At 39.2% G+C, this 14,729-nt stretch overlaps 1 protein-coding gene and 1 pseudogene across 1 annotated transcript; both read right to left on the bottom strand.

The window, feature by feature from the left end:
• Positions 1–3,786: 3,786 nt before the first annotated feature.
• LOC143553682 (putative F-box/LRR-repeat protein 23 pseudogene) lies at positions 3,787–4,680 on the bottom strand (annotated as a pseudogene).
• A 4,199-nt stretch (positions 4,681–8,879) lies between these two features.
• On the bottom strand, positions 8,880–10,599 carry LOC143553670 (putative F-box/LRR-repeat protein 9). The gene is made up of 4 exons (XM_077043612.1): positions 10,562–10,599; positions 9,929–10,295; positions 9,181–9,852; positions 8,880–9,084 (listed from the first exon to the last, which is right to left on the bottom strand). Exons 2-3 carry the CDS (start codon positions 10,285–10,287, stop codon positions 9,204–9,206), a joined length of 1,008 nt encoding a protein of 335 aa, XP_076899727.1. The 5' UTR covers positions 10,288–10,295; positions 10,562–10,599; the 3' UTR covers positions 8,880–9,084; positions 9,181–9,203.
• Positions 10,600–14,729: the final 4,130 nt, after the last annotated feature.

The following is a 14,729-nucleotide window of genomic DNA, read 5'->3' as shown; positions in this document are numbered from 1 at the left end:
CATATGCGGAGACATCCTCAGTCGAGAAAATTCCTAAGCCTCCGCAACGCATAGGGAAGGAAGCCAACCTCCACTGGAGGTCCCCAAAATGCGGTCCTCCACACACAACAATATCTTCAATTGCCCCCCGCAGGCCTGCATCAAAGATGGACACAGCCTCTTTGACATGTTCAGGTTGACAGGTCCGGAGCCCAAACACTAACTTAGCAACCCCCATGCACGAGCGTAACAAAAGGAGCTCACTTTGGGGGTCCCTTAGGTCCGGCAGGCGTTTCATAAGTTCAACCGCCCTCAAAGCTCTTTAGTTGCCAAAGACCGAATAAACCCTGCATCCCGGCTAACCGCTCCCCCAAGAGTTTAACTCCCATCGCAGGCCTGCTAATCTCTCCAGGGAATAAACCCGACACTTTCTTCGAATCATCACATGACGGCCAAAAAACCTCTGTTTTTCGAATATTAAGCCTAAGCCCTAGAGACGCCCCCTCTGAGCGAATAAAGCCCAACACTCTAGCGACCTCCTCAGCCTTACCAATAATAGTGTCATCGTCTAAATACCAAGCATGGAAGGGCAAGGAACAGGTCCCCTGCACCCTAAGGATGAGCGGATGAAGGACCAACGCAAAAAGAAGAGGGCCTAGGGGGTCCCCTTGCTGCACCCCAGTAAAAGTCCCGATATGAGTATCCCCCACATATAAACAGGCGGGACGGGCATATAAAAACTGGACCCATGGGAAGATGGATGGACATATGCAGCTAACTTTCCTAAGAAGGGTCGTCCGATCCACCTTGTTGAAGGCGTTAGAAAAATCAACAGTGAGCATAGCCAGGGACCCGTCAGAATGAAACACGCTCAAAAATCTGTTAGCACTATGCAATACCGCTTCTGCCCCATTAGGGATCCCAACCTCGAATTGGAAATCCCCTAGATAAGCAGCAACCTTTTTCCCTATTTTACTCATAGTGACTTTCGACACCAATCTTCTCCAAATGGCCCCCACTGCGATGGGTCTAATTCCATTGTCAGGCTTCAACATGGGGGTCAACGGTGCCGAAGCAATGAACTCCGCTAGAACTTTTGGACAAAGCCTCCCAAGACACAAGTTGACAACATCAGTGATGGCCTTTAAGAGCCCTGAGGCGGTCGGAGACCCCTGGCCACAGAAAGCGTCTAAAATATGTTGGGCCCGCAAACCATCCCTCCCACAAGATGTACCTTTCGGGAAGGTTTTAATACATTCCAACACACAATCACCGTCCACCTGCAAGGCTGGTTCCGATGGCACGACGGAGGGCATGGTCAGGGGGTCCACCACAGGATGTTTATCAATCAATGCTCTCAAAGTATCCCCCCCCGGCAAGCGCGACCCCGGATGAACACAGGAAAGTTTGTGTTTATCAATCAATGCTCTCTTGTTATTTTTTCAATGAATGCAACTTTATTTTTATTTAAGTTTTAATTTAGTTGTATTAAATTAATCTTAGTTATATTAAATTAAATTAATTATATAAATATTATCATTTTATTTGAGAATGAAGGAAAGTGGTGAATTGATGATCATTTCCATGATTTTGTGAAATATGAGTTGAGTAAAGTATGACGTGGCACTAACATAACACTATAAAATAATAAGTAAAGTGACATCCGTACCTTATAGTTTAATTAATGGGCTTCTACATCTAAACATGTGTTTTATTTGATTTCAAGTACAGAATTTTGTTGACATTGTACACATTTATTTTCTTGTATAGAAGTATAATGATTACGTCACTTTCATAGAAGTTTGTGTTGGGGATTTTGGATATCTTGACTTGGATTTTCAGTCATATTGTTATAAACTTGGCTTCAAACCGCTAACCAAAAACTGTGAAATCAAACAAAGATAATTCCAATGGACAACACGGGATACATATTCACCACCCGAATTGTAACCAAAGAGCAAAACGAACCCATAACAAGATACAGACTCATCACTTGTCACAAGTAGGTATCCAAAGTTCACCTCTCAAGTTACTAAGCTTGAGATAGCAATGGAATATACAGACTCACCACTTATCACAAGTAGGTATTCAAAGTTCACTTCTCAAGTTTCTAAGCTTGAGATAACAATGGAATATTTAGCCTTCCGGTATGGTAAAACCAAATTAAAAATATAATAAATCTTCTCTGCCCATTTCATGATCAAGTTGCTTGATTACATAGAGAATAAGGATAACACTAACCCACGTTCCTCGTCTTTACGGAATTAAAACTACTAACTTCTATCTACGAACATAACTGCCAACTACTTAAGGAAGTAAAAGATTAAAACTTAAATAGAAATAAAAGACTAAAATTAAAATATGATAATTGATAGACAATGGGGACGTGGGACTATAAGCTGCATGAAGTTGTGACCTTAGCCACTTTTGTTTTTATCTAATCCAACCCAGCTGATCCACCCATTTGCTGCTGACCTGGATAACCCATCTTCAGTGATATCGACTAGTGACCCAACGGCTCTCGAATTTGAATCTCCTATGAGGTTGCTATCACATATAATAACTTTTAGATTGAAAGTTATTTGGTGGTTCCTCACATGTTGTAATAGGATAAAACTTTGAATTGATATCAAAAACTTAAAAATGAATTTAATGAGAAAGATGAACCATAATGAACGTTGAGTTTATATAATTAACAGTTAGGGTTTCAAGAAACCGCCTTATGCATATATATTTTAAAATTTAAATTTAATTAATATTACCTCTAATATTATACTTACGATTATGAGTGACATAATCATAAATTCATTTTAACGAATTTTTATTAAAGCTTAACCCTAACCAGAGGCTATGTCTCTTGGACCCCGCTAGAGGTTTCCGCCCCTAGGACCTCTGCTAACCAGGGGCGCTGCCCCACACTGTTCGTCAGGAGCTTCGCTCATAACATCATAACAAACTAAAACAAGCGTGTATACACACTGCAAATCCCTAACTTGCTTAGTATGCATTATGATTACATTGGTCGAAATGTTAATTCAATTGCACTAATATATATATAACAATTTGATACAAAGCAACAATTCCCAATGTTAGGAATTTTCTGTCCAGAATGATATGTATATTTCTTTTTTAAGACGAAGATGCTAGCATATGTTTTGAATGCTTAGATACAACTGTAACTATGCATATAAATAAATCGACAGATTAGTATGATTAAAAGAAGTTGTGAACAAAAAAGAAAATTTAATTTGGAGACTTTATAGGTACAGAAAGCCACAAAACATAAGTGCATAAGTATATATATCCCATGATCTCATATCAACGAAGTGCATAAGTAAAGAAAGCCACAAAACATAAGTGGACAACCTATTGATTGATGCATGTCACATAACGTGTGTGGATCGATTGCAACACAAGTAGTTCAAACACATAGTTTTCTAAAACAAGGCAAATCTCATGGTCTGGTAGTCCATCAACATATTTTCATGATTAAAAGAAGTCGTGAACAAAAAAGAAAAAATAAATAGGAGTGTTTACGCCTTTACGGTTACCTACATTGTTGTTCAACTCGGTATAAGATTTCAATCCAAGGGCTAGTTCGGTAGACAAGGAAAGAAAAGCATTTTAGTTCCAAGAACAAATGTTCACTCTGAAATAAACATCTTAAGAATTTACCAAGGTCTTCACTAAACTAAGTACTTTCCTAATAGCATTAAACTATCCAATCAGGTCCATGGAATCCATCACTACTCCAAGTATCCGCTATATGGTAACCCTTCAAGAGAATCATCAGGGAGTTTGAGATGTTTAATTTGTTGTGAACATCTTTTCCCCCAACTCTCCTTTTAGATCAATGTACCTACACTGACGTAGGTCAAGCAATTCAAGGTGACAACAACCATCCAGAACGGCCTGCAACCCAATGTTTGACATGCCGATACCGGTGAGTTCAAGGTGAGTTAGCCTAGTTAAGTTCTTCCCAATCGCTAAGGCTAACCCATTCTGAATACAAATAAATCTATTATCAGCCCAATATCTAGCAGGTTTGTGGTTCACTTTGAGTGTTTTTAACAACGGGCAATACTGACCAAGAGCTCTAATATCTTTTTCTTGAAAGAATGTATCCACAAAGTTGAGCTCCTCCAATAATGGTAATTTCTTGAAAACTTCACTCCAGGTTTCATAATAGCAATGACAATACCTTACGAGTTCTAGACGTTTAAGCTGTCTTGATCTGTTAGTATGAAAATTTTGATTGTTAAAATGATATTAATTTTGCTAAAAAATTAAAGACAAACTACTATGGTATTATACCATGTGACATTATTATACCCTAAAACAAAAACTCATAACATACCTATCAACAACATACCGAAGAAGACTTTTATCACAAAAATCAACGATGGTTAAATCAACTAATTGGCCTTGGCTTCTATTCACAACATGCTCAAACATGTCCCGGCATTGCTCCGTTCCATATCTATCTTTATATCTATCCACATAAACGACCCTCCACATGGTAAGGTCCTTGCAGATCTCATGCCAAGCAGTGCACACTAACTGAGCATTCTTAAACCGGTCAATGACACTAAGTCTTTGGAGTATATTCAACATTAAATCTGAAGGAAGCTCCAACCAGTTCCTTGATTGCTTTGCTTGCCATGGCCGTTTGTGTTTTTGTCGAATTGATGTTTCTGGCATTGTTGTCGCTTTAACATTCACAAAGCAAATCAAAGGTTAAACCATGGAATATCATATGCATACATGCATATATGATATTATGATCAATATTCTTAAACATGTTTATAATCAAACGCCCTAAAAAATTTGCAGACAACACAAACACAAGAAGAGCAAAATATTGCATGAAATAAATGTCAATATAAAATAATGAGAAAATAAAGAAAACATGTACGTATTAATTGCTTAAGTAAAAGATAAACTCACATTATAGACACCGAATAAAAGAATCGTCTGATAAAAAGCCTAGGAGGCGATTACGATCAAATTGGTGATTGACTGACTCTTTACTTTTGTTTGTAAAAGAATGACATGTTTAATGGGCCATAATCCAACTATTTATTCACTCATTGTTTAATGGGCCTATAACAAAATATATAATAAATTATTATTATTATTATTATTATTATTATTATTATTATTATTATTATTATTATTATTATTATTATTATTATTATTATTATTATTATTATGCTTCAGATTCAAATTTAAAAAAAATAAATTATAGTCTTACTAAATTCCATGAAGATAGAAAAAAGAATATATTTAGATATAGGTTTCCTTTACTATTATAATTTTATAAACTTAAACTTAAAATATTACAATTACCATGTGGTATGTCTAACGATAATGTGGTGTATTTGGAAGACTAGAAATGAGGTGGTATTTGAAAGGAAGACGGTCAATGTGAACAATGTATTGTGTGAAATTAAAGCGTTGAGTTTCTTATGGGTGCGTCACCGATCAAGGCGTTCGAACATTACTTGGGAGAGGTGGCGCGTGTTTGATATAAATAGGATGTAAGAAAGGGTGCTAAAGTAAATAGGGTGTTTTATTATTTTGGAGGTGGTGTAACTTTGTTGGTCTAGCAACTTGCTAGGTCGACTTTTATGTTTTACTTAATAAAATTCTCTTGATTGGTCGTTCAAAAAAAAAAAATAAAATACATGTATGGTATGGCGAGATGGGAGGGGTGGTTTGGGCCGGGAAGCGGGTAGAAACGGGTTTTGAGCATAGTACCTGTAAAACTAGGTGCATTACCAATTTGAATGACTCGAATAACTAATACGAAAAGTATAAGGGTGGTATGAAAGATCTCAAGGGGTGGTTATGGTGAAGATCAAAGTCTAGGGAGTAAGGATGATTTATTGGTGCCTAAGTTAGGCTAAGGGTAATGGGGCTTGGTTGAGCCCCAAGTGATCCAAGCAAAATCTGACACGTAGACGTTAATGTGGCACAAGATCAAGCCCCTCAACCAAGCCCCAGAGGGTATAGTAGTCCAGGTGATCAGGGGCTTGGTCAGGGGCTTGATTGATTTTTTTTATTTATTATTTTTTTTGTTATATACACAAATATAAATTAAAATACTTCATTAAAACATAAATAAAAATGAATATAAAAAGGAAAATAAAAAGAAAAATAAAAAGAAAAATAAAAAAAATACATATAAATAGCGCTTTTATTTTTGTGTTGCCAATTCCTTCCGAATACGTTCTTTTTCTTCTTCCATTAGCGCTTGGTCGTATGGCGGTAGGTGGCTAAAGTCTTTGGCTAGAAAAGCCAAACTCTTGAAATGGTTTCTTTTGTGTTGAGTTTCACCAATCGAGTGGAGGCCACTTGACAATTCCTTAATTTCTCTTTTATAGTCACCATCAACAACCGTTTTTTTCCCACGATCCCTACCCTGAGGGCGGCTACAACCTTGGTCTTTCAAATGACCTTCGGACAAGTTTAGGTCGAAGTCAATTTGATTCCTGACCCAGTCGAAGAGACGTATGTGCCAGACGTACTAGTTTTTGTACGTTTTGCCCCATCGCCCATGTCCTCGGCACATAGTCAATCCATTTCGAGCACTTTCTTAACACCTCCCACAAGTAGCCATCGTCAAACGTCTTCACCACCCCATACCTCTGCAACATCTCTTGTTTCCATTCATCACAAGTGAATCGGTAAACCGCGAGATCATCGGACCCACTCGGCCGCATTCGGTTAGCATTGCGATTATGTATGTTGGTAAACAATCCTACATATTTACGAGTATCGGTCCACCGACCCGATATCATATTATCGTTACGAGCCCTACTCCCCACTTGTTCATAAAAACCATTCCTGAACCTTGGCCCAAAAAACTCGAGCTTTTTGAAAATCGGCTACAAAATAAATAACAAAAAATGTAATAAGTACACATAAAACTTAAAAAATATATTAAACAATAAAATTCACGAAATCATTTACCCGCGTTCCGATCTTGGGATATTTCAATCCAAGCTTTCGCCATCGCAAGCTTCTCTTCTTTAGACCACGGAGTAGACTTCCGCTTCTCCGATGCCGAAGGACCATCCGCTTCGTCGGTCTTCTTCCCCTTCTTTTTGTGGGATCGTTTTGCCGGCTCCGGTTGTGTTTCTGGGACCGAAAAATCAGGTTGTGACATCCCAATGAACTCTTGAAAAGAATCGTCGTCCATGTAGTTACATTCTTCGGGAAATTGAGTGTCGTTGATGTTGCCTCAACCCGACATGGTTTGTAACTTGATAGATTCTTAAATTATTAGAGAGAAATGTAGTGAGAATGGTGTGTTACTGTTATAAAATGGGGTAGTTATTTATAATGTGTTATTTATTAAAAAAAAGGAATTAAACTAGCCAACGGCTAGTTTTTTGAACACCCAAACAGCCCAACGACTATCTTTGTCCCGCGGTCACACCCACGCCGGCCCACCGCGCCCCGGCTCACCTGAGGGGTGTAGCGGTGTTCGCGAGCCACGTAGGCGGCCGCGTCCACCGCTCACCCCCCACTACCCTCAGTCTTAGAATTAATTTTTTTTTTAGGTTTCTAATCCGAGTCTTCTTTAAGTTTCATGTAGCCTATAAATAAGACATACCTTTGCCGTTTTTGTTTGTTATTAATAAAAAGAGTCGTATAAGATTATGCACCATGTTCTAAATTCACTTGATCGAACAAGTTCACTTACGTTGATTTGGATTAAAACATGTCTGTGAACAAAATGGGCTTGTGTTGAAGATAATCACTTGAGAAATAAATTGTAATGAAATGGGTTCATCAGCTACATATCTTTATGCCTTTATGGGCTAGTCAGGGGCGTGAAAAGCATCCACTCTATCATCCAAGAATTGTTAGCAAAAGCCATACATACTTTTATACTTTATTATGATATTAAGGGGTTTTAGCTTAGTATATAGGTCCTGAAAACCAGATGATCAACCAACCGAACTGATAGGAACGAATGGCGAAGGCAGGCAGAACATATTGCTGCAACCGATGATATCTTTTGAGCTACTCCCATGGAAGTTCATGGGGTTTTAGGGATACATATTTTTGTTCATGACAACCCTTGTCAGTTGAAAATGAAAGTATCATTTAATATATCTCGGTACCAGTAGATCATTCTGAATCATCATGAAATCCTCATTATTATTGTGCAATATAGTGGAGGTGATATACTGATATTGATGCGCATGAGAGTTGTTTGGTTGTGTTTTCATGTTATTGATTATGGGCATGAGAAGATGTATTTCATTACAACTTTAAATTATACCTGGTAGAGCCGACGGGCGGGCCAGGATCGGTGCTGACAAAAATGGATTGATCAATTTAAAGGTTTCAACCAAAATAACAAATACAAAATTATATCCAGAGAAACTAATTAACAAATATCAACTAAATGTCTCCAATTTTTAAGGGTTAGTAAAACTGATTAACAAATATGCTGGGTTGGTGGTAAATTCTCCCACTCAACATATTTAAAAGTTAAAACAGTAATGCACTTGCAGCAGAAAGTCTTATCCGCAAGCAAATTAGCAGATAAGTTTTTTGAGGCATTGTTCATAATCTGTTGTTCATGCACTCGCTGTGGATTGATTTTACAATCCTTCTACTTAGGCTGGGTATCGAGTCAAAACAGGTTGTGATTAAAATAGGCTCAGTTGATATAAGTCATTTAAAACAAAAAAAAGTATTAGTCAACATCTTATTGACCCATTTTTGAATTCAACTAGTTTTTAATTTGCCCACTTAAAAGCACAAGATCATGTAGTCATGCGGGTTGTTTGACTGCCTATGACTTGATAAAATGACAAGTCAGTTGGACCAATCATGCCAGTCAACGCTGATTGGTCAATCTTAAACGGTAAATGCAATCTAGATTAAAATTACAAAGACATCTCATGTTTTGTAAGACCAATCCGAAACAAGTTGTACAGCCATCAAAGACATGCATTTTAATTTTTTTTTTTTTTAAAAACCATCTTTAAAGTAACAACTTGCATAAAACTGGTAAAAACATCAGCAGAATATCGATTACGCTGTTTGAGCAAACAGAAGACAGTTCTTGCGCGGCAGCTATACCTGCAAAAGAAACAGATCAACCGCAATTAGTACCTGGCCAAACTTCATATTGAGAATGAATGATTGATACATTTATATAAAAATACAGCAACTCACCTCTCAGCATGACTGACACATTATTAAAACATGGACATGAAAGCCATCATCTCACCCAAGCTCTCAACGCTAATCCCACTCAAGTTATCAATGTCATTATTATAGGCTGTGTAGTCATCATAGTCAGAGTATTCATCATAATACTCCAAGTATTGATCATATTCATCACCAGACACAAATTCATAATCAGAATCACATAGATCATAACCACTATACGCTAACCCTTCAAGAGAATCGCGAGGAAGTTTTAAACATTTAATCTGTTGTAAACATCTTCTCCCCAAGTCTCCTAGATCAATGTACAAGCACCGACGCAGGTCTAGTGATTCAAGATGACAGCAGCCGTCCAGAATGGCCTGCAGCCCAGTGTTTGTCATGTTGTTCCCAATAAGTTCAAGGTGAGTTAACACAGTTAGGTTTTTCCCAATCGCTAAGGGTATCTCATCATCATCATCAGCAGCAGCATCACATGATCTAGAAGCTTTTTTATTCACTTTGAGTATTTTTAACAAAGGGCAATAGCGGCCCGCAGCTTCAATATCTTGTTTACTAATTTTTACATTGACAAGGCTGAGTTCCTCCAACAAAGGTAGGTTCTTGAAAGCTTCACTCCACATTTCACAAAAGTCATAAAAATACTGAACGATTTCTAGACGTCTAAGCTGACTTGATCTGTTATCATAAGCAAATCCAAACATATCAGAAACTTGACTAAAGAAATAATATACCCAAAAACCAAAACTTATACCTATCAACAACATACTGAAGAAGATCGATATCATCACAAAAACCAACAATGGTTAACTCAAATAACTGGCCTTGGCTTCTATCCACAACATGCTTAAACATGTCCCCACATACACCTGCATACGTGTCCATATGAACGACCCTCCACATGGCAGGGTCCTTGCAGATTTCACGCCACGCAGTGCACACTTTCTGGGCATTCTCTAGGCGATCAACCACACCAACTCTTTCAAGTATATTCTTTGTTAAATCAGATGGAAGGTCCAGCCAGTTCCTTGTCGGTTGCTTCACTCGCCATTCCTGCTTGGGTTTGGGAACAAACTTGCCTCTACGTCGACTTGATTTTGATTTTGGTGGCATTGTAGTCACTTTTAGCATTCACAAAACAAATTAAATGTCAAATCAATCCAGTTCATATGTATATAAATGTTATAAATTATAATCAATCTCAATAAATTGATAAACAAATGCCCTTAAAATATATACTTTTCACGAATCTAAACTTTTAACGCACAAACAAGTTGCAGGTAAAACAAGATCGAACATGTAATTTGCATATAATAAATAACGGTCACTGAGAATAGAAGAAAATTGTGAAATTTCAGCAAAAGATGAGCTTACAATTATTACTTACACAGAATCGGCGATGGGATTACGAAGTAATTGGTGTTTGCTAGTGTTACGAGCAGTGTAGAGAGAGAGAGAGAGAGAGAGAGAGAGAGAAACAAACAGAATTAGGTATCGATTTCATATATGATCCCCAATTACAACAGAGTTAGGTATGTAAGACTCGTCAACTATTTACAACACAGACCCTCACTGTTACTACATTGACACAACGACCCTTCCTACTTTCAACAATTACAAAAGAACCCTCTTATATTTTCTATTTCGTATCATTACACCCCGCCCAATTAAAATCTTGACCTCAAGACTTAAATTCGGGAAAACGTAACTTGAATTCTGCAACATCTTCCCAAGTAGCCTCTGAAACTGGAAGCTAATGCCAATGAACCAAAACTTGCATTGAAGCCTGATGACCTTTTTTGTACACTCGTTGTTCTAGAATTGCAGCAGGTTGAAACTTAAATCTTGGTTCAACAGGAATAGGAATAACCTGTTGAGGTGGCCCGTTTGCTCTTTTTAACAGTGAGACATGAAATGTGTGATGAACTTGAACATCATTTGGAAGATCCAATTTGTAAGCCACTGGACCCATTCTTTCAAGCACCAAAAATGAGCCATAGTACTTAGGAGACAATTTTGAAAATTTATTATATCTCATAGTAGATTGACAATAGGGATGGATCTTAACAAATACCCAATCACCAATGTCAAACACTCGTTCAGAACGATGTCGATCTGCCAATTGTTTCATTCTATTCTTAGCCCGAAGTAAAGACTGTTTAAGAATAGAAATCATTTCTTCCCTATCACAGCATAACTCATCGACTGCTGCCACTCTAGCATCATTAGGAATATAAGGTATGAATAAGGGTGGTTGTGACACCCGGTAATTTCCCAATCCTATAAACTAAGTAATCAACCTAATAATTAGGTGATTGTGAATATTATGCGCGCTATATTAGAATCAGCGCGGGCAATTGTTATGTTCGCCCTGCGCGAGCGCGCTATGATAGAATCAGCGCGGGCAATTGTTATGTTCGCCCTGCGCGAGCGCGCTATGTTAGAATCAGCGCGGGCACGTTATGTGCGCCCTGCGCGAGCGCGCGATTTAAAAACCAGCGTGGGCATATGTCATATGCGCCATGCGCGAATGTTTTGGCTTTATGTTTTCATGTAACTTAACGTTATGTTGTCTAATGGGTTGACCATCCCGCATGATGCTAAGGCGGGTGCATCCTAAATCGTTTATGCGCGTGCGGAAGGGAACTAACCTCCCCGCATGGCGGGAACATTGAGAGCTAGTTTGTCTGAAGCTCCAAGATGGAATTGACTTCAACATGACTGATCACTATGTTGAAATACCAAGACCACCTGGAGAATCTACAAATGAAACTCAATGTCCCTAACTGCGAGAAGGTTACGCACCTACCCGCAGCAAAGAAATGTCCTTCACGCAGAAAGCTATGCGCACAAAATGATACGCGCAGAACACTTAGTCTATTCTCCAGATGTAAGGAGATTACTCCCGCCCAAAAGGAAACAGTAGCGTGTTTCAGAGATTTTCCACTTTTTACTGTACACTGACAAAAGTACCTGAAAAAGCATACTGTAACATGAAAAGTCAACTGTCAGCCACCCTATTCTCACCAACCCCAGACCTGCATGTCCTGACCAAATCAAATCAAAATCTTTTATCCACTACTTCACTTTTAAATAAATAATAATAATTTCCATACTTTATCATCATTACACCTAGATATGAAAAGATTACAATCCCCTAAAGCAAGGGATTGTGTTCCCTTGAGTTTGCCTATAAATATGTAACCTAAATTATCACCCAAAACACACTTCAAACTTCTCTCTTAAGAACTGCAAACTTGCACTAATCATCTCCCAAGCATCCGTTGTTTTCATTTCCGATCCTGTTACTAGGTAAGCCGAGATTATAACCTTGAGATCTACTTTCCAACCCTTATATTCTCCTATTTCTTGATCTTAATATATATACTTCTTGTTATTTAATCGTATTCTAGACCTTCAATTCAAAGGCCAACACCAAGAAAACCCGAATCTCGATTAATCCCTTAACAAGAACCACAGGTGAGTCTCACAGCCCCTATTTTCACTATTTTCACTGTTTTTAAACTGTTTTCGGGGCGAGGGACACGTGCTTAAATTACGATTTATCATGGTATACTTACAAGTTATGTAAACGATTGTGTTTAAATTATGTTTCATGATGAGCAATGCAAACGGTTATCTATGGTTTACGATGTATGTGCGCCAGAACTCGAGTAAGTGATCACTTTACCATTGGAACTCTAAGGGTAGGGACTGCTGGTTTGATCCACCCACTCGTAGGGGTCGCACCTCTTTGCATGGACGAGTGCCTAGTATGGTCATGGGGCAGTACTATGGGTTTGAGCCCGCTCGTAGGGGTCGCGCCTCTTCGCATGGACGAGCGCCTTGTTTTCGGCACAACGTCCGCGCGTAACCCGCGGGACGGTATTACAGTATTATTCGCTCGTAGTGGCAGCGCCACTTTGCATGGACGAGCACGGCTTTTCAGAAATGTCCACGCGCAACCCGCGGGACGGTATTACACTATTTTAGCTCGTAGTGGCAGCGCCACTTTGCATAGACGAGTACATTTTCCAGAAACGTTCGCGCGTAACCCGCGGAACGGTCCTATCAGAATTATGTTGTCAGATCTATGTTTTCATACAGTTTATCAAGCATATGTTAGACATGAAATCAGAAATGTGTTTTAATATGATTTTCGCCAAGACTATGACGCGATACGATTAATCAAGTTACTAAAACTTGTGAACTCACTCAGTTTATACTGATTCAAATGTTTTACGTGTCTTTCAGGAGATAACTAGGTAGCGCATGGAGTCACACTTAGAGCACCTCACGCTGAACATCTAAAACTAGCTTTTTGGAAGATTTTAGTTCTATCCCTTCGATGCGCGTGGTTGTTCCCGCCGCGCAAGGGGATATGGCGTGGAAATCTTCAACAGTTTTTATACTTGGATGTTTTTATGTAATCTTTGAACAATGTAATGTATTTGTATTAAACATTTCATGCGCAATGAAAATCCTACTTTGAATGTTTGCAATGGCCCGTGCTTAATTATCAATCCCCACTCGCGCGCCCCCGGCTGTTTCCGCCGTTCAGGGCCGGGTGTGACAGATTGGTATCAGAGCACTGGTTATAGCGAACTAGGAAAAGAAGTTTTAACCTAGACTATAACCGTTGGGGAATCGCATGAAATATTTTTCAAAGAAAATATTTTCAAAAGAAACTATACACATACTTAGGAACACGGGTCGCACAGTGTCTAGTGAATAAAGATAAAGAACATTATGTGCTCAGAGTACATGCGCTAAGTTTAATATATTTTCACTCTCTTTTAAAGCGAGAATGCCTCCAACTAGAGCCAAGGGAATCACCATGACACCCGAGGAACTCGCGAAAATAATCGCGCAGGCGATCGCGACACATGAGGCCAGCAAGGCCGAATCAAGTCAGGGTCGTCAGAACGAGACCCCAGAACCCGAATCAGGAGCCTTGGACAAAGGGTGCTCCTATAAGACATTTATGGCCTGTAGGCCTTGGCCATTCAAGGGTACCGAAGGGGCCATTGGGCTCTACAACTGGATTGACAAGATGGAGACAGTTCTCTCCATTAGCAGATGTAGTGAGAACCAGAAGGTCCTTTACGCGACCTGCATGTTCCAAGAAGCAGCTTCGTCTTGGTGGAAGCTTCAAGTGAAGACCTTGGGGCGAGAAGTTGCTCTTCACAAGACCTGGGAGGAACTAAAGGAAATGTTGATGAGAAAGTTCTGCTCTCGCGCAGAAATCCAGAGTCTGCAACAGGAATTCTGGAACCACACCATGGTAGGAACGGATATCGACGCCTACAACAACCGGTTCAACGAGCTTTGCCAGTTGGTGCCAGACATGACAAACACGGAGGAAAAGAAGATCGAGAGGTATATCTTTGGGTTACCTCCTGTTGTTAGGGTTCCGCTCAACGCCGCAGCGCCTCCAACCTTTGATGAGGCGGTAGCGCGGGCCATCACCCTTACAAGGGATACGGTCCGTGCGGGTATGTTGACTACGCGCGGAAACGAGCAGCGAACTTCTGACTCCAAGAGGAAATGGAACT

The sequence above is a fragment of the Bidens hawaiensis genome, unplaced genomic scaffold (assembly GCF_021521415.1).
Source record: "Bidens hawaiensis isolate Kalapana, Puna unplaced genomic scaffold, B.hawaiensis_p1.1 tig00017350_1, whole genome shotgun sequence".
NCBI lineage: Eukaryota > Viridiplantae > Streptophyta > Magnoliopsida > Asterales > Asteraceae > Bidens > Bidens hawaiensis.
The sequence above is the reverse complement of the archived record's forward strand: the minus strand, read 5'-3'. Positions and strand labels throughout refer to the sequence as shown.

Bases quoted from the DNA above. Each gene is read 5' to 3' on its own strand.
- LOC143553670 (XM_077043612.1), bottom strand. From the start codon at position 10,287: ATGCCACCAAAATCAAAATCAAGTCGACGTAGAGGCAAGTTTGTTCCC. The intron at 9,853-9,928 runs GTATAAGTTTTG...TTATGATAACAG, and splicing joins CTTCAGTATGTTGTTGATAG to ATCAAGTCAGCTTAGACGTC.